Here is a 23,414-nt window from a genome sequence, read left to right on the forward strand (position 1 = left end):
GCAGAGCTGAACTGCACAGCAGAGCTGATGGAGCCATACAAAAAGAGCTTTGCTGTTTTGATTTGAGGGTGACAGAGCACTGGACTGGGCTGCCCAGAGAGGTTGTGGAGTCTCCTTCTCTGGAGTGATTCCAAACCCGTTTGTGTGTGATCCTGGGCTTCCTGCTCTGGATCAGCCTGCTTTTTAGCAGTGGATTAGGTGATCTCCGGGGGTCCCTTCCAGTCCCTACCAGTCTGTGATTCTGTGACTCACAAATTCATTTTTCAGCCATACCACTCATGTAGCCAAGTTTATCCAATGGCCACACAAACTCTTGCTTTGGCAAAGAGCAGTTTTTCTCACCAACAGCATCACCTTAATGGTATGTTGGGTTCCTGCCTTACCTCACTTGACCTGGCATTCCTAAGTTTCCCTTGCATTTCTAAAAATCAAGATCCTCCCTCCCACCAGCACAGTCTTCATTCAGAGCCTGATGAGAAGCACATCAAAAAGCAACAGGAATCTTTCTCCTGGTACTGGTGGGCTTTAGCTACAGGCTGAATTCCTTCTAAAGTTTCCCACACTCTCACATATCCCCAGCTTCTCTGAGTGTTTGAAACGGTGTTTAGTCAGGACCTGTTCTGAGTTAGCACTTGACAATTTAAACACACATGCTTGCCCCAGAGCTAAAAGGTTATTTCAAAAAGGTTGAAGCAAAATCTCCACAGTCTTAACATGTCTGTTGGTTTGCTCAGGCCTTTTTAAACAGAAATGTTTTTAAAAGAAATATGTGTTTAAAATAAGAGGGACATGGGGTTAAAGCACCTGATGAGGATTACAGAAATCAAGCTCTGCAAGAAAAATGTGAACTTGTAACCTAAAAATCCCTTTGCCTGTTTCCCAGCATATAAAACACAGTAATTAATGATTGTCCACAGCAATTAATCACTGTTTCAACCCTGGATGAAAAGTCCTCTATGAGCATGAAGTATTGTTACACCTGGATACCTTGAGTTGCCACATTCAACAAGTTCTGCTGTTCATTTCAAATCAGTCAAAAAATTAATATGATTTGGTTGGTGACTCATTCCAGAGCCAATCCTGATTTCTTTTAAACAAAATCTTCTTTTATTTTTTTTTTCCAGGTTCACTCCAATGGGTTAGCACTAAAGATTTGTGTTGACCTGCCCATCTCCTACCCCAATATTTTCCTGTCTCGCCAGTCAAAAGATTCAAAACACTTCCCAAGGAAGAATAATTAAAAATATGGCAACTCTTTTTAGTTTTGCATTCATTTTTATGAGTGAGGTGAACGTCAAGCAAAAGTTTTTTTTCCTGCCATCAGCACTTTGCAGCAGTTTTGCAGTCAGTTTAAGGCCAAACAAATCAGAAGGGCCATAAATAGTGGAGGCTTCACCTCTGTGCTGCCACAGCCATGCCTGATCCAGCAGGTCCTAAAGTGATAATGTGAATGTGATCAAACTGGGAAAACCCATACTTGCCTTTTAAAACCACTATCACAGATCAAACTGAAAACTGGTCACTTGGCTTCTTCACTCCTTACTTTCCCTACCCAAAACCTGGCTGTTTTGAGCAAATGTGGTTTTGGTTTGTTTTTTTTTTTTTTTTTTGTAAGCATTGATAAAAGCTCTCTGAGGTAAAATATGTAAGGAAAAAAGTGGTTTGGTTTTAATTCGCAGACCTGGGCAGAAGTAGGTATGAAAGACATAAAAATAGACCCATGGCTTAATTGTACACTGTACCTTTTGGATTAAATCCTCTAGGTATCAATCCAAAAGCCTCCACCTCAGGCACTTCATTTTCTTCATTGTTGGAGTTGCTTGATGTTCTTCTTCCATTCAGAGGAGGTTTCTTCTCCTGGTTGCTGCTTGTTCGTTCAGACATCCTACATTAAAAATGTTGTAATACCATGAAATAAAGGAAGAGTGCAACAATAACGCAAATGTGAGCCAGCAAGGCACATGAAAGATGGGAGAAACCAAAACCAGTGTGGGGTGCCAGTGAGCTATGCATTTTTAGACTCACATAAATAAAAACTGAGAGGCAAGAAAACATCACTCTAATGATGCAGTGCAGGCTCTCTAAGGATTGGAAGGCATTTTGTGTTTGTCAAAACACATGAATAAGAGAAAGGGAGAAGGAGAGGGAAGCCTAGCACAGAAGTATTTGCCTAAAAGCAGGGCATTAAAAACACTAGGGAGCTTCAGGTAAAAGAACTGGAAAATCATTCAGTCTTCCACCCTCCAAAACAGCATTATTGAACCCAAAATAGCACATTATATTTCTAGAAAGTGCATCACACACTACCTTCCCCTAATAAAAATCACATTCTAAGTTATACTTCAGTCATCCCAAATAGTCTACCCTACAGTAGTCTGTGAATGAATACTGGAGAATTGTATTTTTGTCCCTATGCACACAGATACCCAGCAGGTAAAGGGCTAAACTCCTGCACCCAGACAACCTATTTCTGAGAAGGAAAAAGAAAAAAAAAAGGGGGGGGGGGGAAGAAAAAAGCATTTATCCACTTATTTCTCTCCCACTAACAACCTTAAGGGAAATCTCAGATGTAAGCTGATCAGAGACTTCTTTTTGAACTAGCCAAAACTGCTTTCACATCTATTTCAGCACTAGCATGGGGCAACAGAAAAAGCCATGCCATCCTCCTCAGAAAATATCCATGGTTGAAAACACAACTTCTTCCCAAAGCTCCTGAAAACAGCAATTCAGAATGCAGCAATTATCTAATAGCAGCAAACTCTTAAAGGAAGATTTGTAGTTACAAGGGTACCTTCTTTTCAGACAGTCTTTTTTTTTTTCTTCTCTCTTGAAGGATTTCAGAAGTTCAACAGAAGCTTAGAAAAAGTTGGGGGTTTTTAAGTAACCTCTGTGTATCCTCCTCCCTCCTGTTGCAATAGGACAGTGCTGAAAGGATTGCCAAGCCCTTCCCACACCACCTCAGAGGATCTGCCACCACTGCTGGCATGTCTGCTTACTGCCTCCTTCTCCTTCCCTGCCTTACCCCAACCCTGCTCAACAGGAGCATTTCAAGGTGCTTGGGCTAAGGAAACTGCTTGGACAAAGAAGTTTCAGTTCTTAGTTAGCTGGAGTAGAACCGCTCACCTTGTTGCCAATCTTTGGATGCCTATAATGCAACTTCAGGTGCTGGTTTTCAGTGTAGTTCCAAGCAGACACAGCAAAGGTTGTCCTGCCTGGCTCCTCACAGCAGTCTTTTCAGTGGACTGTGGGCCACATGGACATGGAGAAACTGGTGGTGGTCCAGCATTCTCTTGAGTCCTTGTGCAGTTCAGGAAAGTGAAGGTATTTTGTACTAAACGCATTTACTCATGATAAAACATGTATCACCTAACAACCAGGGTCTGCAGAAGTACCTGGTGGAAGCATTCTAGTTCCATGTCATCCTTGCTCAGTTCTGCTAAGCTCTAAGATTACTGGGGACTGTGTGACACCTCCTCTGTTGGACAGAAATCCACAGACCAGTTGAGTTATATGGCAAAAAAGTAGTGTACAGGAAGAATGTCTTGCACACTGTCTTACCAGCTGCTGCTGTTTGGCAGCAGAGGTACAAGTCACCTACAAAGGGCATCTGTGGACACACAGAGGACCTGCTGTGGGTTGCCTCAGTTGCACGGAAGATGAAGGAATCATAGAATTATTTTACTTGAAAGAGACCTTTAAGATCATCAAGTCCAACCATTAATTCAGCACTGCAAGGTCACCACTAAACCATGTCCCTCAGCACCACATCTACACACCTTTTAAATCCCTCCAAGGATGAGGACTCCACCACTCCTCTGAGTGGTCTGCTCCAGGGCTTGCTTTTGTGGAAGAAGTTTTTCCTAATGTTCAATCTGACCCTCCCCTGGTATAACTTGAGGATATTTCCTTTTGTCCCATTGCTTGTTACTTGGGAGAAGAGGCTGACCACCACCTCAGAAGGAAGCACAGTGAAGAGTAGAGAGAGAAATTAAAAGAAAAAAAAAAAGTCAATCCAAACTGGAAATGGTCCTTTCTCTGGAGTCATTGAAAACCTGCCTGGGTGCCATCCTGTGCAACCTACTCTGGGTAAATCTGCTCTGGAAGGGGAGTTGGACTCAATCATCTCCAGTGGTCCCTTCCAATCCCTATCACTCTCTGGTTCTGGGATTCTGTGTCTCCACTCTCTTTCAGCCAGCTACAACTTCTAGGCCTATAGAGTCCATGATGCCTCAAACCTCTGCTCCTTTAATACCATTGAAACCAAGCCAGGAAGCAGAAGAGGAGAGAATCAATTCACATTTCTGTAATGGGTAGCAGCAAGTAAATCATCTGGAAGACAAGACCTCCACCCTAGCTCCTTTGGGATTTCCCAGCTACAGTGAGGTGGCTCTACAGAGGCCAGGACACCTGCAAAATGTGGGACAGAGTTGCCAGCTGGGGAACTGGGAACAGCGCAGCTGCACCAGTATGGCATTGTAGCTGGGCTAAAGAGAATGCTAGAGCTGATTGCTGCACCAGGCTGCAGCAGGTTTGGACCTTTCTCTGGAGCATGGAAACCAGACACCTAAATGTCAGGCTCCCTCTTCTCCTGCCCTGCTCCTCCAGAAGCACAAACACGCTGCAGGGACAGCTCTACTCCCGTTGATGGCATGTGGAGGGCGAGCACCACCCCTGGCACTCAGGCACAGCACGAGCTTGCTGGGGGAGGAGTAGGATGGTGCACGATTTCCCTTTTTTTTTTTTTTTTGTGGGTGTGTGTTTCTTTTTCTTGTCTTTCCACCCTGACTTTAACTTGGTGTGGTGAGTTTTGTGCCTTTCTCTCCCCACCTCTAGCCAGCACTTCAGTTCCCAAATTTGCAGCTGCAATTTCAAAAAGGGATATAAATCCTGCCTCGGTGCCATGCCAACTGGAGGCCTTCAACACAAACAAGAGCTGCTGTCTCTCGAGGAACTCATGTGCTTCCCCAAGTGGCTGCTGTGCTGTCAGAGATGGGAGGAAAACTTTCCATCACAGCCAGGAAGGGAGTGGGCAGATGCAGCCCAGCAGGTCCCACTATGGTCATTGTGATTAAACAACCAGAGGTTCCAGATGTCGACCCACACCCATGAACATCTTACTGGGGCTTTGAGCAGAAGCTGACCATCGTGTGAGGAGGCCAAAATTTTGGGCTGTAGTGACAGGAGAGGGGTCTTGCATCCAGGGAGAGCAATGTTCCACAGGATGTAATTTATTTATTTTGTGGTGAGAGATGCAAATTCATGCTTATGACAGCTTAAGATGCTCCATGAACATCTTACTGGGGCTTTGAGCAGAAGCTGACCATTGTGTGAGGAGGCCAAAATTTTGGGCTGTAGTGACAGGAGAGGGGTCTTGCATCCAGGGAGAGCAATGTTCCACAGGATGTAATTTATTTATTTTGTGGTGAGAGATGCAAATTCATGCTTATGACAGCTTAAGATGCTCCATGAACATCTTACTGGGGCTTTGAGCAGAAGCTGACCATTGTGTGAGGAGGCCAAAATTTTGGGCTGTAGTGACAGGAAAGGGGTCTTGCATCCAGGGAGAGCAATGTTCCACAGGATGTAATTTATTTATTTTGTGGTGAGAGATGCAAATTCATGCTTATGACAGCTTAAGATGCTCCATGAACATCTTACTGGGGCTTTGAGCAGAAGCTGACCATTGTGTGAGGAGGCCAAAATTTTGGGCTGTAGTGACAGGAAAGGGGTCTTGCATCCAGGGAGAGCAATGTTCCACAGGATGTAATTTATTTATTTTGTGGAGAGAGATGCAAATTCATGCTTATGACAGCTCCAGATGGCAGGTGTTTTCTCATTACCTTGACTTCATAGCATTTGCTCTCCCTTGCCTATTAGGCTGTGCTGGCCTTAATTTAACTTCCATGGTTTAAAACTACTGACGTCAGGGCTGATGCAGGAGTGGGCATGGAAAACACAAAGCCCTGATTTTCCTGTAGGGCCTTATATTTAATGAATGATGCACTGGGAGGACCAGGGAAGAGTACTCTCTCTTCCAGAAGCTGCTTCTGCATGGTTCTTCCTGTGGGGAACCACGAGCTCATGCTCATTTCTCAGATGTAGCCTTCAGATGCTTGTGGCCTTTGCCAGAGGTCTTTGTAGTTACTGGCAACCTTCCCACTGCAATAGACTTTGGATGATCATTAAATCATAGAATTATAGAATCATAGAATGGTTTCACTTGGAAGGGACCTTTAGAGGTCATCTAGTCCAACCCCTGTGCAGTCAGCAGGGACATCTTCAACTACAGCAGGTTGCTCAGAAGCCCTTACAACCTAATCTTGAATGTTTCCAGGGATGGGGGATCTACCACCTTCCTAGGCAACCTCTGTCAGCATTTCACCAGCTTCACTATAAAATATTTCTTCCTAATGGACAGCCCTTCCTCCCAAACCCCACAGAAAAACCCTTAAATGGCTGCAAAGCCTTCACTGTAAAGGGTTATCAAAAATGCAGTTTCCTGTTGTTACCAGTGTTCTGTTCCAAGTCTTCCCATGCCAGACAAGAGTTTATGGGAGAAAAAAAACCCACACAAAACACAAGAGTCAGTCATGCTTTACAGCCAGAGGAGAGGGCATGCCAAGAGCTGTCTCAAACAAACTGATCAACCAGGTGCTCACATAAATGGGTTGCTGTGCTGCATGCCAATGTCTGGATGAGAGATATATTTTGCCTACCACTGCTGTAGATACATAAAGCACTCTTCAGCAGCAGCTGAGTATCATAAAGTTCTGCAACAGAGTGACTCCCTTTATTCCCTTAAAAAAAAGTTTCATTTTGTACATTTAAATATTAAAAAATATATTTTATATATTTAAATATTTTGTAATATTACCCTTGTGCCATTCCTGGGGTGCATTAAGAAGAGTGTGGCCAGCAGGTCGACGTTTTCCTGCCCTTCTACTCTGCCCTAGTGAGGCCACATCTGGGTTACTGAGTCCAGCTCTGGGTTCCCCAGTTGAAGAGGGACAAGAAACCACTGGAAAGAGTCTGCAATGATGCTGAGGGACTGGAGCATCTCACTGAGGAGGAAGGGCTAAGAGAACTGGGGCTGTTTAGCCTGGAGAAAAGCAGACCGAGAAGGGCTCTGCTCAATGCTGATCAATAGCTAAAGGGTGAGGGTCAAGAGGATGGGGTCAGACTCTTCTTACTGGTGCCCAGCAACAGGACAACGGGCAAAAGACACAAACTGGAACCCAGGAGGTTCCATCTAAACATGAGGAAAACTTTTTATGCTCTGAAGATGCCAGTGCACTGAAACAGGCTGCCCAGAGAAGTTGTCATCTCCTTCACTGGACAGATTCCAAACCTGACTAGACACTGTGATCTTGGGTGACCCTGCTTTAGAAGGGGGCTGAACTAGGTGATCCCCAGAGGCCCCTTCCACCCCCCACCACTCTGGGATTTTGTAATTAGCAGTCTAAATAGATGTGTAGTTGCACTGGGACATAAAAAAGACAGTTTCAAACCATCACACACTGGGATAAGTGTACCTGTGAGGACATCATCCTCAGTCCCCATAGACTAGACTTTCAAATCTGACCTTCTATAAAAATATATCAACTCTCCCTTGTCTTCTCAGAACTTCATCCCTTCTTCAATGATCAAGTCTGTCTTTTCCCTTCCCTTGTAACAGTTAACTGGTTCCCAGAAACTGAAGTTCCTCTTCTATCAGGCTGCAGGCAGAGTAGAGCAGATATTAGCAGAAAATAGGAATAAAGAAATGTTATTTTGAAACAGAAACATATTTCAGAAATGTTCACTTGGTGGTTTTGTTTGCATGTTTTGCTTTGGGTTTTTTAAAAACCAAGGCCAGTGAATGCATCTCTCTGTGTAACAGTTCTGGATACCACACAGAAGAGTACATTTTGCTTCCATGCTAAAAATTTGGAAGGCCCAGCTCTGAAACATGGAGTGTGTACACATGTCTGGATGTGTGAAAGAGGGGCAGAGGCAAGGGGAGATAAAATGGCAACTCTTCAAGTGGTGGAACATTTGGAGCCAGTTTTCAAATGATATTGTTGCAAATGTTCCTGTTGCAGGAAGGAAAAAAACCCGTAGAGATATATATTCATACACACATTCTGCTAGGAAAATGTGGCTCAGGGAATTTAACTCTTCTCTGGAAAATTGTTGCAAACTGCAAGTTTGGATTCAAACTGCAGATCTGTTTAAGCACCTACATCTGAGCTGGCTATCTCAGGCTCCTGTTATCCTCCACACAGATCTTGTCTAGGCAGTGATTCATCCCCTCCTACAGCAGACATGTAAATAGGTCAGATGAATCATGGCCTAAAAGTGCCTGTTCCTTGCACTGACTGCAAAAGGAGCTTGGGGTGATGGGTCCCATCATATATGTCTATGCTGCCCAGAGTTGCAGTGAGGAGAGATGAATCCTAGCCCAGGCACAGAAAAATCAAAGGGGATTATTTTGGTGTTGAGGATTGGCTTTCAAGTGCTAAATTATCCTTTACTGTTCTGAAAGATACTGGTGGGAATCGTGATCAGTGATACACAGCTCAGTACACCTTTTTTTTCCTCTTGGAATATGTGGCTGCCACTGCCAATTATGTCAAATATATTTCTGGTAATAACTATCACATTACAGCACATACAGGCTCATGTATTCAGGCTTGGGAGGACACATGCATCTTCTTGTTACTCTGTGAAGGTGTCTTGCTTCCTCATGCAAGAAGTAATTGCAGCAAAGTAATTAAAAAAGAAAAATCATCTCGTCTGTTGCATACATATGATCCATGTTGCCAATCCTATTCTTCCCAGCATGTGAATCCAAGGCAGTCAGTTGGTTGAGTACCAGGGGCTGCCATGGTTTCTTACAGGAAGAGTAAGAGAAAAGTCAAGGTGGCCAAGGAGGTCTTTCATATGAAAGGATATTCTCAGGCTCCATCTACGTTTACTGATTGATGTTTTGGTGGAATTGAGGCCTTAAAGGATGAAAGAACATCTCTCACAAATGGGGTTTTAATATATCTCTGTCGTGGCCAGATGACCCAGAAACTGATAGAGACCTAAAGGCTGTGGATCTTAGATTTTTATCTGAACCCCAAAAGAAAAGGACAGGACATCAAAGCAAAGCTTGAAGTACCCAGATACTTAAGCAGGAAAACTTAGAGAAAAATTTCAGAGAAAACATTTGCCTGAATAAATTTCACTACACATGCCACAGGTTTAGGCCAAAGAAAGAGATTTTTCTAAAGCAACCACTTCAGCACAATTTTATCTTTCTAACCCTACATACTTAAAGAGAATCTCTTGGCCTAAGGATCAACCCTACTTGGTCCTATGGTCAATGAGACTGAAAAGAGTGACTGGAACTTGGAAAGTGGGGGAAAGTGATGGTTTGTATGATCCTCTTTCAGAGATTACTAGCTGATATCTTCTCTCTTTGGAACAGCCATTGTAGCTGGACATAGGCAAAACAAACCAGACACTCAGTCTGGTAAGACTTTATCTATCATTTTTGTTATGTACTTACAGAGCTGTTTGAATTCCTTCCAGTGCATCAGCCTCCTTATAGTGAACACTGATTCCACAGCACTGAAACATCCCCAAGAAAATGACAACTGGTTATGGTAAACCAGTAAGTAGTTACCAAAACATGCTTAGCTTTGATTTGGTCATTTTAGCTTTTAAGTTTGCAGCCAGACTGCAGTCCCCAGGTACTTGGATGTCTATATATATAGGCTCAGGCAAGACCTTCTCATTCTCTGCAACTCCCTGAAACGAGTTTGGAGCAAGGTAGGGGTCAGTTGCTTCTTTCAAGTAACAAGAGATAGGACAGAAAGTTGCAACAGGGCAGGTTTCTTCCCCAAAAAGGGTTGTCAAGGTCTGGAACAGGCTGCCCAGGGAAGTGTTGGATTCCACATCCCTGGAGGGATTTAAAAGCCATGTAGAAGTGATGCTGAGGAACATGATTTAGTGATGACTTGGCAGTGCCGGGTTAATGGTTGGGCTTGGTGGTCTTAAAAGGTCTTTTCCAACCAAAACAGTTTTATGATTCTATAGCAGGACAGGCTTGGGAAACTCAGGGAAGGGAACTTTAAAGTTTCTTCGGGAACTTTACAGTTTCTTCACAAACTCAGCTTCAGTTTAAGAAGTAGCTGCCCTCTGCTCCAGGGGGCTTTGCTTGTCACATATAGCATCAGATGCAAAAGAGGGTCAACAATTTGTGTTGTTCCCAAACCACCATGGCTCCTAGACAGTGTTGGGTACCAGAAAACCAGAGGCAGTAAACCAAGGAAGACCCAAACCACCTACAAACACAGTGTGCCCTGCATCCCTTGCATCAGAGACCTGGTACAAGACACTTGAGATGTCTCTACATAAAGCATTTTGGGATAAGCAGGGTTTTAGTAGGTCCAGCTCTACATTGTGCAGGGATGAACACCCTTTTTCAGTGCTACACTGAATAACAGTGTTCATGGGTCATTGCACTTCAGCCAAGAAGCCAGAGCAGAGCAGAGCTCTTCCTTCATCCAGGGAGTGGGTAATACACAAGTTAGGCAATCCCAGCATGCTTAGTTGACAGTTGGTTCTAATTAATTTAGTACCATATGTGGACATGCAATGTTTCAATCTTAATGTCACAAAGCATTTCAACATTACCAACATATCACATTTCACATACTCAATTGCAAGGTTTCTGGAACTAAAGATTTCCTAAATTTCATTTCAGAGTAAAACTTCCTGTTCCAGTCCAGAACAAAAATACATTTTAAAATGCCTGAATGTCTCATGGAACAGCCTTTCCTCTTAATACAAACACAGATGTAGTGTGTAGGCTCATACACAACAAAAGACAAGCACATCTTATCTTCAGTCATGTAATTCCATCCTTAGACATATGCCTAAATCCTGTGATAGGCTCAGCTCAATCAAATCAAGGCTCTATAATATCCAATCGTACAGAAACACTTCAGTTGTGTGTTGATGCCGCATCTCTGCAACATGATGTTGCAGTTTAACAGGTCTCTAGTGCAACCATTTCTTGATTCATTTCAAAGATGGTTGCCAAAGTGGGTTGTTGATACAGCTTTCAGCCCCAAGACTGACCATATCTTGGTGCAAATGAGCTGAGCAAATGCTTGTTCAAGAAAGTGTGTAATGTTTTAAGAAGTGGATTCAAACCTGGCTTGTAAAACATCGTGACTGGCTGGTTTGTTAACAGGGGATGTTCTGGAGGGAGAAAGGAAATTGAAAGGATGAATCGTTATCCAGATGAAGTTCAAACACAATTTAAAAGCCATTTCATAATCACAAATGTGTGCCAAATATGCTTGTCTGGCACAAACTGTAGGCTTTGCTTTTTTGTGAGTTTGCAAGTTCTTTCCTTGCTATTCCCACTATAACCTTTTGCAGTATGGTTCAAAAAAAGGAGAGTGTAAGAAGAAATTAATGTCTTTAAATGCTCAATACAACTGTCTCTTTCTTGAGTGCTGTGCTGCATCCACAAAATCACTGTTCATGAGCAACAGTGGAATACAAATACTTTTCCCATTAGCTCAGCTAATGTTAAATCCTCCATTATGAAGAGTGGATGTGCACAGTATTTCTTTCATATGTCCAGAAACTGTGTAAATCCTCTGAAAGCTGTATAAAGTACAAGGTAATAACCATGGTCAATGTGCAGCCTCTCCATTTGAGGATTATCCATCCTCTCCTGGCTATGTGCCCCTAACAGATCAACCATTACAAAATTTTGGGCTCTTAGCCTACAAGAAGGACAAACCTCTGCAGGCATGTATTTTCTCTTTGACTTCTTGATCTCTATCAGATCTCTCTCTTCTCAGCTGTAATCTTCACAAACATTTGCAGTTATGATAGGAACGATATGATCTTTCACTTTTTCCTTTCAAACCATTTTCTTTCACAACCTTAGAGTGCCTTAGCATGCCTAGATTTCCTTTCAAGACATCAATGGTTAGCTGCTGGGGGAGCATTTATGATTTAAATGATAGATCAGAAAAGCATCCAGAAAACAGCAATGCAAATGAAACAGGTATTGATTTATCTTTTATATTAAATGATCATTTTCTCAGGAAGGTCCTTGGGATTCTTAATCTTCAGACTTGCAAAAAATTATAGCTCATTCAACTCATACAAAAACAAAGGGTTCACTGGCTGTGGCTCAGATGTCTTGCCCCAAATGCCTTGTTTGACGAGATTCCTCCTAAAAACCTAGTCCCTATAGCTTGGATAATTCCTTGGAGATGCATATGAAAGTGGGGTACAAGCAGCATGTAAGAAAAGTGTTGGTAATGTTAGGTTGAAGAAGTAGCCAGTGTATTTTCAAGGGAGACCATAAACATGCTTCTTCCTCTGTATTCAGCAGGGGTGAGGCCACCCCTCGAGTTCAGTTCTGGGCCCCTCACTATAGGAAGGATGCTGAGGTGCTGGAGTGTGTCCAGAGAAGGGCAACAAGGCTTGTGAGGGGCTTGGAGCACATGGCCTACAAGGAGCATCTGAGGGAGCTGGGGTTGTTCAGTCTGGAGAAGAGGAGGCTCAGAGAAGACCTCATGGCTCTCTACAGCTATGTGAAGGGAGGTTGGAGCTAGAAGGGGGCTAGCCTCTTCTCCTTGATGACAAGTGACAGGACTAAAGGAAATGGTTTCAAACTGTGCCAGGGGAGGTTCAGCCTGGATGTTAGGAAATAATTCTTCACTGAAAGGGTTCTCAAACATTTGGAAGGGGTTTGCTCAGGGCAGTGGTGGAGTCACCATCCCTGGAGGAGTTTAAACAGCATGTGGACCTGGCGCTTAGGGACATGGTTTAGTGTTGACCCTTCAGTGCTGGGTCGAGGGTTACCCTGGATGAGTTTGGAGGTCTCTTCCAGCCAGATGCTTTCTGTGATTTTGTGATTCAAAGGCATCCACTGGAATACATGGATGGAAATGAGTTCATGCAAAGTCCTGGCCTTTAAAATGTTTTATGTCACCATCTTGCAGCCTATCTTCCACTTCTTGCTTACGAAACAGCTAATTAATGAACAGAGGCAATATTCTGACACCATGAAGAACAGTGACTAGTTAAGGGCAGTGGCTAGTTAAGGATAATGGAAAACAAGCCTAAATAAAATGGCTTTTGGACAACCAGTAAGTGGAATTGATTTGCATTACTCCACCATAAATTTTAATCAAGAACATGCATCCATAAAAAGCAAAGCTGGTTTTCTGAAGGAAAAAGTTGGGGCAATTAGGCAAATTGTAATGGCCTTCTTGATTAACTTTTCCCACAAGTAATACCATTGGCTGACTAATGCTAATACTTCTGTTCTGTTCCTGCTGACAGTGTTCAAACGTTGACTCTCCAGCTCTCAGCCACCACTGCTGCCAATGTTTTCCATTGCGTTCAGTGGTAAATACAATTGTTTTGGTGTCTGTTATGAGAAACACCAATAGCATCTCTTTAAGAGTTGTGGCTCAGGATAAAATATGCCATTTGTGGGTATAAAAATCAGCAAAGTCTTAGAAAGTTTAGAGAAGCCACTGCTGCAAGTCTTATCTAATCAACACTATTTTAAAGCTGTGTTAAATCTCACACACAAAAAAAAAAAAAAAAACACAAAAAACCAACCAAACAAAAAAACCCAACAAGACTCCACAGCCTTTCATGAAGGTGACTGAAATACACATGGGGAGCTGCAGGAATAAAGCAAATCATGATCTAAACTCACTGTAGCCATGATAGCAGGGACTCCTATCAGAACTCTTCGTCTTCTTCACAGCTCTGAAGGCAGAAAACATTACATCTCTTCAAGGCTTTAGCCACACACACACAAGAAGTGCTATCTCACTGTAATAATATCTTAATTATGTACAATACTTAGCACTAGTTTTACACCAGATGAGTCACAGTAGAAGCTTGTACTTTGCTGTTTGAATAAAACCCACAGTACTTGGATCTCCCTGCAGCAAATGCTTACCAGCTCTTTTCTCAGACCTCCTTCAGGGGAAGCTAGTTTGAAGGCTGCTACAAGAGGATGAGCAGACACCATGCTTTATAAATAAGGGCTCAGAGGCAGGAAGAACATCCCAGAGAAATAAATTGAAAGCTGCTCAGGTGTTGTCAGTCCATTCATGCCCATTTTAATTAATTTGGATTCTAGAAATCATACAACTTGGATTGATCCCTTGCTTTTTAAAGGCAGATTATCTTTAGAAGAAAAATTTTCTTTCCTGTGAGAGTGTAGAAGCACTGGAGCAGACTTCCCAGAGAGGTTGTGGAGTCTCCTTTCCTGGATGCAGCATGAAACAGTGACTAAGGATGAGGAGAAGGCTGAGGTGCTCAATGCCTACTTTGCCTCCGCCTTTAGCACTGGAACCAGCAGTTCCCTGGAATCCCAACCTCATGAACTAGGAGGCAGGAGGGGAATCAGAATGAGGTCATCACAATAAATGAGGAAGTGGTTGGTGATCTGCTACGCCACTTAGATGCACACAAGTCTTTGGGGCCGGATGGGCTGCACTCAAGGGTGCTGAGGGAGTCGTCAGATGTGCTCACCAAGCCACTTTCCATTATTTACCTGAAGTCCTGGCGAACTGGGGAGGTCCTAATGGACAGGAGGATAGCAAATGTAACACCCATCTACAAGAAAGGAAGTAAGGAGGATCCAGGAAACTACAGACCTGTCAGTCTGACCTCGGTACCAGGGAAGGTCATGGAGCAGGTCATCCTGAATGATGAAATTCTTCTTGTTCTGCTTTATGTACCTAGCCAAATTTAGGTCTCTCTTTATCTTTTGCTTTCCTAACCTGATCCCTGGGGGCTCAGACAACTTCTTTGTAGTCCTCCCACGTGGCCTATTCTTGCTTCCATTGCTTACAGACTCCTCTTTTTTTTTTCCCTAAGAAAGTCCAGGAGCATCTTTTTCATCCAAGCCAGCCTCCTGGCATTCTTGCCTGTCTACTTCTTTCTTGGGATGCACTGCTTCTGGGCTTGAAGGAGATCATCCTTTACTACTGACCAGCTTTCTGAGGCCACCCTCCCCTCCAGGCCAAGAAGATCCCTGAAGAGGATGAAGTCTACTCTCTTGAAGTTCATAGTAGTGATCTTGCTTTGCACCCTCATTGATGTTGAAGGATCTTAAACTCTACCATTTCATGGTTGCTGCAGCCAAGGCTGTCCTTAAGTTTTGTGTCCCTCACCAGCCCTTCCTTGTTGGTGAGGACGAAGTCTATCATAGCACCCTTTCTTTTGCATTCCTTTACCACTTGGAGGAACATCTTTGATGCACTCCACTTGGAGGAACATCTTTGATGCACTCCAGAAACCCCTTAGATTGCTATTGCCCTGCTGTGTTATCCTTCCAACAGATATCAGGGTGGTTGAAATCTTTCATGAATACCAGGGCTTGCCAATGTGAAGCTGCTCCTATCTGTTTATAGAGGCCCTCATCCACTCAGTCTTCCTGGTGAGGTGGCCTTGTAGCAGACCACCTGAATAGAATCCTTTCAGTTGGAAAAGACCTTTAAGATCATTGAGTCCATTATCTAATTTGAGCAAGTCTAGTGCTAAACCACATACCCTGTTACGAGTAAGATCTCAATGTCTGCCTGGCTTAGAGTCCAAGACTCTTACTGAAACGATTTGGCAAAATTAATGCCTCTCTTTTCCAGTGTTCTAGTAAGGACTTAAACTGACACAGCTTGAGAAAGTTAAACTAATCAAATACTTTAATTGTTCAAAGCAACAGACACACCAGGGTTGGCACTGAGGGTGGTAAAAGCATTAACTGCAAGATGATCTCAGGTTAATAAATCCCAGGTAACATCTGATACAGTTGGAGATGTGAATCTTTGCAATAGCTCTAATATAAAATAGAAATGCAGCAAAAGTTAAGCCTTATATTGAAGTCACAATTCTCCCCAAGAAAAGTGTCCCTGTCTTGGATGGAGAAAAAAGAGCACAGCCCACTGACCATCCTCACATCTGTCTTTCCTTCCTTGCTGCTGCTGGCACCAGTGCCCCTGCACTCCTGCTGGTGCAGGGCCCTGCTGTGCACATGTACTGAGAGATGTCCCTCTAGTGGGTTTTATACTTAGTCCAGGCTGTTCTTGCCTTCTAGGTGATGTTAGCATCATTTGGGAGAAAAGTTAAGTCACATAGTTATTTATGGTTAGCATGTACTTAATTTTGTTCATTAGCACACTGAGAGGTTTCAGCTTTCACAGAATCACAGAATGTTAGTGGTTGGATGGGACCTCTAGAGATCATCTAGTCCAACGTCCTTGCCAAAGCAGGATCACCTAGGGTAGGCTGCACAGGAATGCACAGGAACATACCCAGACAGCTCTTGAAAGTCTCCAGAGAAGGAGACTCCACAATCTCTCTGGGCAGTCTGTTCCAGTGCTCCATCACCCTTGCCATAAAGAAGCTTTGCAGGTTTAATATTAAACTTGCAGTTAATTAGGTAAAGGTCTTCATTCTGGAACCCTTGCCCTCAAAATCTGCTTTGAAGTTGGATGTTTATGTTATTTGAGCCCTGCTTCATCAATGTTTTTTGCCAAAACAGGGCCATCTTATCTTCACAAGACTCCCTTCTCTGTCCATTACTATGCCAGCTTCAAAGATCTTCATTTAACACAAACACCTGCTGATTTTAAATGACCTTGGTCCTGAAGTGTACTAAATCAACCTGGCTTCATCTTCCATGGTAAGCTAGGCTGTTTTCCCACACCATGTCTTTCAGTACCACATCTCTGTGTTCTTTAAACAAGTTTTGAGCAGACTACTTCTCCTTCCTATGTTTGAGGGCTTATTGAGCTCTGTGAAATCCTTGGTAATCACTGGACCTTTCTCCAGGTGATTCCATGTTCCCATCTCTCAGGGAAAAGTGACCATCCTCAAGTCGGTAGTCACCTCGACAGTTCAGCCCTTTTAATCTGGAATACATGAATAATACCACTTTCAAGCCTTCATAAATTGTGTTGTAAAACCATTACTAGATAGATACTTTCAAAGGTATTTATAAAGTTCAAAAGCAGATGGCCTTGCAGCAAAGGATAGTGCAATCTTCATTCACAGTCAGCAGGAGGGGTAGGCTCCAGACTCAGGTTCTTTGAATCTCTGTCTGGAAGACTACACTAGAAATTTCAAATTAGACATGGTGAACAATGGTTCCCGTCTGCTTCCTCTTCACTGTCTGATCTAATCGATAAGCAGAGTGCCTAAGTACCTGGCTATCATGGACCACCAGGAGGCAGTTGCTGGAGCCTCTATCTAAGTGAATACAAATATTCTGTTTGTCAAGCATTCCTGAATGTTCTGCTATGGCACCTTCCAAGGGACTCGAGTAACTGAAAGAAGTAAAATACTTCGTGTTGGAACGACAGCTGCTTAGGATACTCACCAGCATTAGCTGGTAGTCTAGAGACACACACTTCACCAGGAAGCTTCCCTTCCTACATGTTATTTAAATAGAAGTTGTTTTTTTGCAAGCTTAGTACATCTAAACTGAGGTTTCTTACATTTGGTTCAGTGGTTTTTTTCAAAGTGCAATACCTGTCTTATCAAAAGCTTTACCCAGAAGAACCCACGAGGCACCACATGCATGCCACACCATTGTGTGGTGCCAAGAGGATGCAGCCAAGTGAAAGGACAACAAATCATTCTGCTCATAAAATCATTTCCATATCAGCCAGGAATGCACTAAATAATGCATCGTTCCTCCGCTAGTCAAAAGGTCACCTTTTGGTCTACAAGCAGCTGCATTCCCTCGAGATCCTGCTGCGAGGAGGGAACAAAGTGTGAGAGCTAACAACAAGCTCAAGAGATGCAAGTATCAGACAGGTTTCTGGAGGCCTCCCAGAAGCACCGGTTGAGAACTGCTGCCAAATTTCCTTTCTCTCATTTTTTTACTTCCATCCCAAATAACCTCCTTCTTTCCTCTCCTCTTCCTAAGTAAGGGACTTGTATGTAACCATGAGAAAATAAACAGCCAACTCAGATTTTCACACAGTGTCACAGTACATTAGAGTTTGGAAAGGACCTCAAGAGGTCATCAGGTCCAACCCCCCTGCCAGAACAGGATCACCTATACCAGGTCATACAGGAGCTCATCCAGGTGGTAGTCTGCACAGGAATGCATCCAGGCAGGTTTTAAAAGTCTCCAGAGAAGGAGACTCCACAACCCCCCTGGGCAGCCTGTTCCAGTGCTCCCTCACCCTCACTGTAAAGAAGTTTCTCCTCATGTTGAGGTGAAATCTTCTATGTTCAAGCTTGTACCAGTTGTTTCTTGTCTTATTAGTGTGCACCACCATGCAGGAACAAGTATCCATGCAAATTAGGAACCTCCTATTCATCACTGGTTTCCTACCACATTTGACAGGAAGGTACAACAAAGAGACCACAGTAGCCCCCTGGAAGGCGCTCTGTGAGGCTGAGTTGAGCTTGGAGGCTGCTGAGACTCTTAATTCTTATCTAGAATGCTAGCAAGCTGACTCTGTGACAAAAAAAATATACACCATAAAAGCATCTGACCCACAGCTGGTCTAGATAGTTGAGGCTTTCATAAGTAGATAAGGATGACATACATTGCTGCTTAGATATTATATCTTTGTCAGGGACTTGGGTATGGGTTTTGCAGCTAGAAATCCATTCAGCTTTAAAGTCTGGGGTGTTGGTTATAATATATGGAACTTAGTTTGGAGGGAGGGAGTTTGAAACTGAAAGTAAGTCAGCATGGGTTATCCTCTGGGAGAGAACCTGTCCTCCTAACAGGTAGCTTGGTGTGGTACAGAGAAGACATCCTTACCAGACCTGACTTTGACAGGATGGTGGAAGAAGAAACATATTGTCCTTGTACGATTTTCTCAATTATGTGTTCCACAAACCTAATCATGTTCCAATTTCCAGAATCCCTAAATCAAAATTGCTTACAACCAGAATAGCTTTTGTTTCAAATTAAATCAAACAAGCAAGGAGAGAAATAACAATTGCATGAGAGAAAAACAAGCTCTGTAAGAGCCATCTTGCACTGATGCATAGCAATCCCTCCTAGACTGAGGCCTGGGGAACACTTCATTTTTTAAGGTCCAGCACACAATACTATTCATCTAACCATAGGCACCACTCGTGTCTTTCCTTACCCAAAACCACAAATGAAACTCACACAGAGACAAGTTGTCCTGCTTTGAGCAAGACCAGAACTGATTCTGTTCAGTTGACTTCTCAGCTCAGCCTCTGCTCAGCGATGGCACTTTCTGAAGTTTACAGCAGGTTTTCACAGACAGAGGCTGATTCTAGCAGTGGTAATGCTGATGGTTAGAGTCACTGCCAAGGGCCAGACTGCAGAAAGGCTCTTGCTTAGACTTGCTCCTGTGCAGACCAAGGGCACTGCTAAATCTTGTGGCCCACACTGGAGTTCAGGAAGTCTGAGGTGGCACCTGTGGGGAGGAGCAGACAGGACAGGTGACAGTAAACTGGCCAACAAGGGATTTCATCCCATGGGCATCACCTTCAGGATAAAGCTGAGGGAATCACCATGGTCAAGCCTCTTCTTCAACGGACAATATTCAAGGACAACTCTGTCCATTCTGCCTTCAATCCTGATATATGTGTTCCTGGATCCGGTTCCAGAATCCAGCTCCTGAGTGCAGTTTCCATCTGCAGCTGAGTCTAGTCTGGGACTCCTCCCAGCATCGGTGGTGACTGTGACAGCATTGCCGTCATGGGTTGGGTTGGATATTGGTTTCTATCTCTTTGTATCTATTTCATTTTGTTGTTATTATTTCAATTCAAGGTGGTTTAGTTTTCTTTCCCAGCCCATAAGTGTCTCTCCCTTTTCCCCTTTCTCTTCTGTTTGGGAAGGGAAAGGGATTTATAGAGAGCCTCTGTCATGCATCTGTTGTCCGCTTCAGCCCTAACCCTTGGCAGATGAATAAAGCAACAATTCACCCTAATGCACAAGAACTGAAATAAATATAATGCAAAAAATTTCCAGTGAATATGTATTGTTAAGCCCATCCATATGTGCTTTTATTTCCCCAGTCACTCACACATCAATATGGCAGATTCCATGAAACCCCCTGAGCTCTGGGAGTCCCCCCCCGTTCCATGGTGATTTATTAACTCCACTTGCTGCGTTTGAATTTTCACTACTGCCATGGCTCCTGGCCACTGCCAGCCAGCACAAAACCCTGCTCAAAAGCACCATGCCATGTGGTAAAGCTCTGCAGCTCAGCAAGCTTCAAGCCTTGGAGCCACAGTGGGCACGGGAAGGTGGCAAATATCAAAGGACAGGAAACAGAGTGAAGAGTGGATGGCTCCACAGGTTTCTTCAAATGAATTGGCAAACACATTTTGAAATTTACACTTTAAAAAGTCAAAAGCAGCATATTACAGGACAGCCACTTTTGCCATGAACTGTTCTTCACAACAAGGAGGTAACAAGAGGAAAAGCCAGAGAGGCTGTGCCACTGTGATCAGACTGAAACCTCCTGTTTGTCATGTACCTCTTTGCTGCTGGGCCCCAAAAGCCTGGAACAGCATGTGCTGCACAAAGCAAGCCCCTGATGCTTCTGGCAGCAGCCAGACAGACCATTTTCCAGCCAGGTTAACATCAGGTATGGGTGATTACTGTAATTCAATCTGCACCAACATTACAGTATATACTGGACCAATTATTTGGTAGATCATAAAATAATTTTGATTGGAAAAGACCTTTAAGATAATCAAGCCCAGCTGTTAAGCCAACACTATCAGGTCACCCCTAAACTATGTCCCTCAGAACCACATCTACATGGCTTTTTAATCCTTCCAGGGATGGAGACTCCTCCACTTTCCTGGGCAGCCTGTTCCAGGGTTTGGCAACCCTTTTGGGGAAGAAATTATTCCTAATGTCCAACCTAAACCTCCATTGGTACAACTTGGCCTTTTCTTCTTGTCCTATGGCTTGCTATTTGGGAGAAGAGGTTGACCCCTACCAGTCTCCAGCCTCCTTTCAGGTAATTGTAGAGAGTTGAGAAGGTCTCCCCAGAACATTCTCTTTTCCAGATTAAACAGCCCCAATTCCCTCAGCCACTCCTCATGAGCCTTGTCCTCTAGACTCCTCATCAGCTTCATTGCCCTTCTCTGGATCTGCTCAAGCATCTCAATGTCCTTCTTGTAGTCAGGGGCAAATAGTCCATATGGGACTGAGATACCACTGGCATTACTTAGCTCGTCCAGCTGACTGCAAGTCTGCACAGGCCTGCATAAAAGAAAAAAACCCAACAAAACAACACAGTAAAGAAAAGCAAGTCTGTTAGCAGAAGGCTTAAATTTGTTCATCAGGAGTACAAACCTCCCTTGCAAAGCATCCATGAGGCAGGAAAGCATAAGAAAATGAAGATACAGACTAGTCACACCCCATTTATTTCAAATGTGTGATCCCAGTAAAGCTGAGGGACACTTCTAGCTAGAAATTCGAGTCAGAAAGTGATGGCAGCCCACTGGCCAGCCAACAGGCCAGGATTTGATACTGTACTAACACATGGTAAGACTAATGGCAAGAGAAGCAGGAATGGGAACATGCAGCCTTCACACTCCAAGTCTAATGTTGTCTTCCTCTCATCAAAAGCCACATGCTTTGGGGCTTCCCTAACATGATTTTGCAGTCTTTGATGCATCCTGACTTTGCCAAAGATCTTGACAACATTAGCACAATCCTGAGTTGTGTTCTTTCCTTGGGCTGCCTCTAAAAATGTCAGCCTCTCTCCACTGACCATACAAGTGGCCTGGTAAGAGGAGATTTCCAGTATAGACTGCCGCACAAGGTGCTTAAAGCCAGGCATTAACAATATCACTTCTGCCTCCTATCCTTCCATTCTTATTCCTCCCTCCCTGGCTAATAAATTTATTTGGCAAAGAACTCCCTTTGGCACCCAGCACATAAGAACATGTGGTAGACTGGAGTAAGAGCCAGTCTGTGCTCCCTAATTGGTGTGGACAAACCAGCTGTGTCCCAGCTGCCCACTGTAGCAAGACCAAGAGAACATCATTGTCCTCCATCCCATCTCCAGGACACCACACTCAGGAGACCCTAGCCTAGCAACTGGACTGGAGTTCTCCTGCACTGCAGTGAGCACCACTCTGATCAGTGGCCAATGAAGCTAGAACTATGGTAATTATTTTTTTCCTCTTAAGCATGTTTTCAAGGCTATTCCTTTGATACATGTATTTACCAGGCTGCTATCCAGTGAACACATGTGCACACACACAGAGCTTTCCTTACAGTTCTGATAAACTGTGTAATTTATTCTGGTTGTCAAAGTTGGGAGTGTTTTTTCATTTCTCCTGTAGAAAAGGAGCAATGTGATTGTTGCTGTGGTGATCCTCCCTTAATATTTTTAGCAGTCATCTGGCTTAAAGTCATGGGTGGCTCTGGAAAGTATCATTTTATTATAGCACAATATTAAAACATTGGTGAAGACCCTTTCATTTTTAACTCTAAGTATTATATATCACTATTCCTTGAAATGCAGATTGATGAATGAAAACATGCATTTTTTTATCATAAACAAGCCTGGTTGGGGTCTTTGTTTTGTCAACCCTGTTCTCATCCATCCCTCTGGGATAAAGCTCCCAGTAGAAACCTGCACCTGGCTGGGTTGTATCTTCAGGAGGGTACACACTTACTCAGAAACATCAATGCTGACATTAAGAATAGCTCCATGTGTAATTCCCCAGGCACAAGGTTTAAAAAAGCTGCCTCCTGCCTTGTTAGCAAGGTTAATGGCTGCTCTGCAGAAGGAGAGCAAGGCCGTTTCATTTTTCTCTCCTTCATTCCTGAGGTTGCAGAGCCAGCACTCCTCTGTCTGTGGGAAGGACAGCAAATGTCAGCTCTTTACATACATTTGTACCTTGATCAATGAAGATGTTTGTCAGAGAAAGCTGTTATGTACAATAAGAAAATAAGTACAAAACGTCTACAGGGGGAAGAAGTGGCTGATGGCAAATTGTTTCCATTTGTAGCCTGGGCTGTAGATCTATCCTTCCACAGCAATAGATCAAGAGGAAACAGCCTCAAGTGGCACCGTGGGTTTAGGTTGAACATTCAGAATATTTCTTCCCCAGAAGAGTCGTCAAGCCCTGGAACAGGCTGCTCAGGGCAGTGGTGGAATCCAGAACCCTGGAGGGTTTTAAAAGCTATGTAGATGTGGTGCTGAGGGACATGGTTTAGTGGTGACCTGGCAGTGATGGGTTAATGGTTGGACTTGATGATCTTAAAGATCTTTTCCAACCAAAATGATTCTACAATTCTGTGGTTCTACCAAAGTAAAAGTGGTAGCACTGCCCCCAGTCTCAAATCTATGGCAGCAATGCACAGCACACAGAGAGGTGCTGATGCTGGAGATCTCAAGCCTCCCACACTTGAC

General features: G+C 43.6%; 1 protein-coding gene across 1 annotated transcript in view; it reads right to left on the reverse strand.

Moving 5' to 3' along the window:
* Positions 1-2,806, reverse strand: part of F13A1 (coagulation factor XIII A chain) — a 64,463-nt gene extending 61,657 nt beyond the window's left edge. The window contains exons 1-2 of the mRNA XM_054381799.1: positions 2,792-2,806; positions 1,743-1,885 (exon numbers count right to left, since the gene is read on the reverse strand). Coding sequence (XP_054237774.1) covers positions 1,743-1,884 — 142 coding nt within the window. The 5' untranslated portion in view covers position 1,885; positions 2,792-2,806. The remainder of the gene's footprint in view (positions 1-1,742; positions 1,886-2,791) is intronic.
* Between the last annotated feature and the right edge of the window lie 20,608 nt (positions 2,807-23,414).

The sequence above is a fragment of the Indicator indicator genome, chromosome 6, assembly GCF_027791375.1.
Source record: "Indicator indicator isolate 239-I01 chromosome 6, UM_Iind_1.1, whole genome shotgun sequence".
NCBI classification, from domain to species: Eukaryota; Metazoa; Chordata; class Aves; order Piciformes; family Indicatoridae; genus Indicator; species Indicator indicator.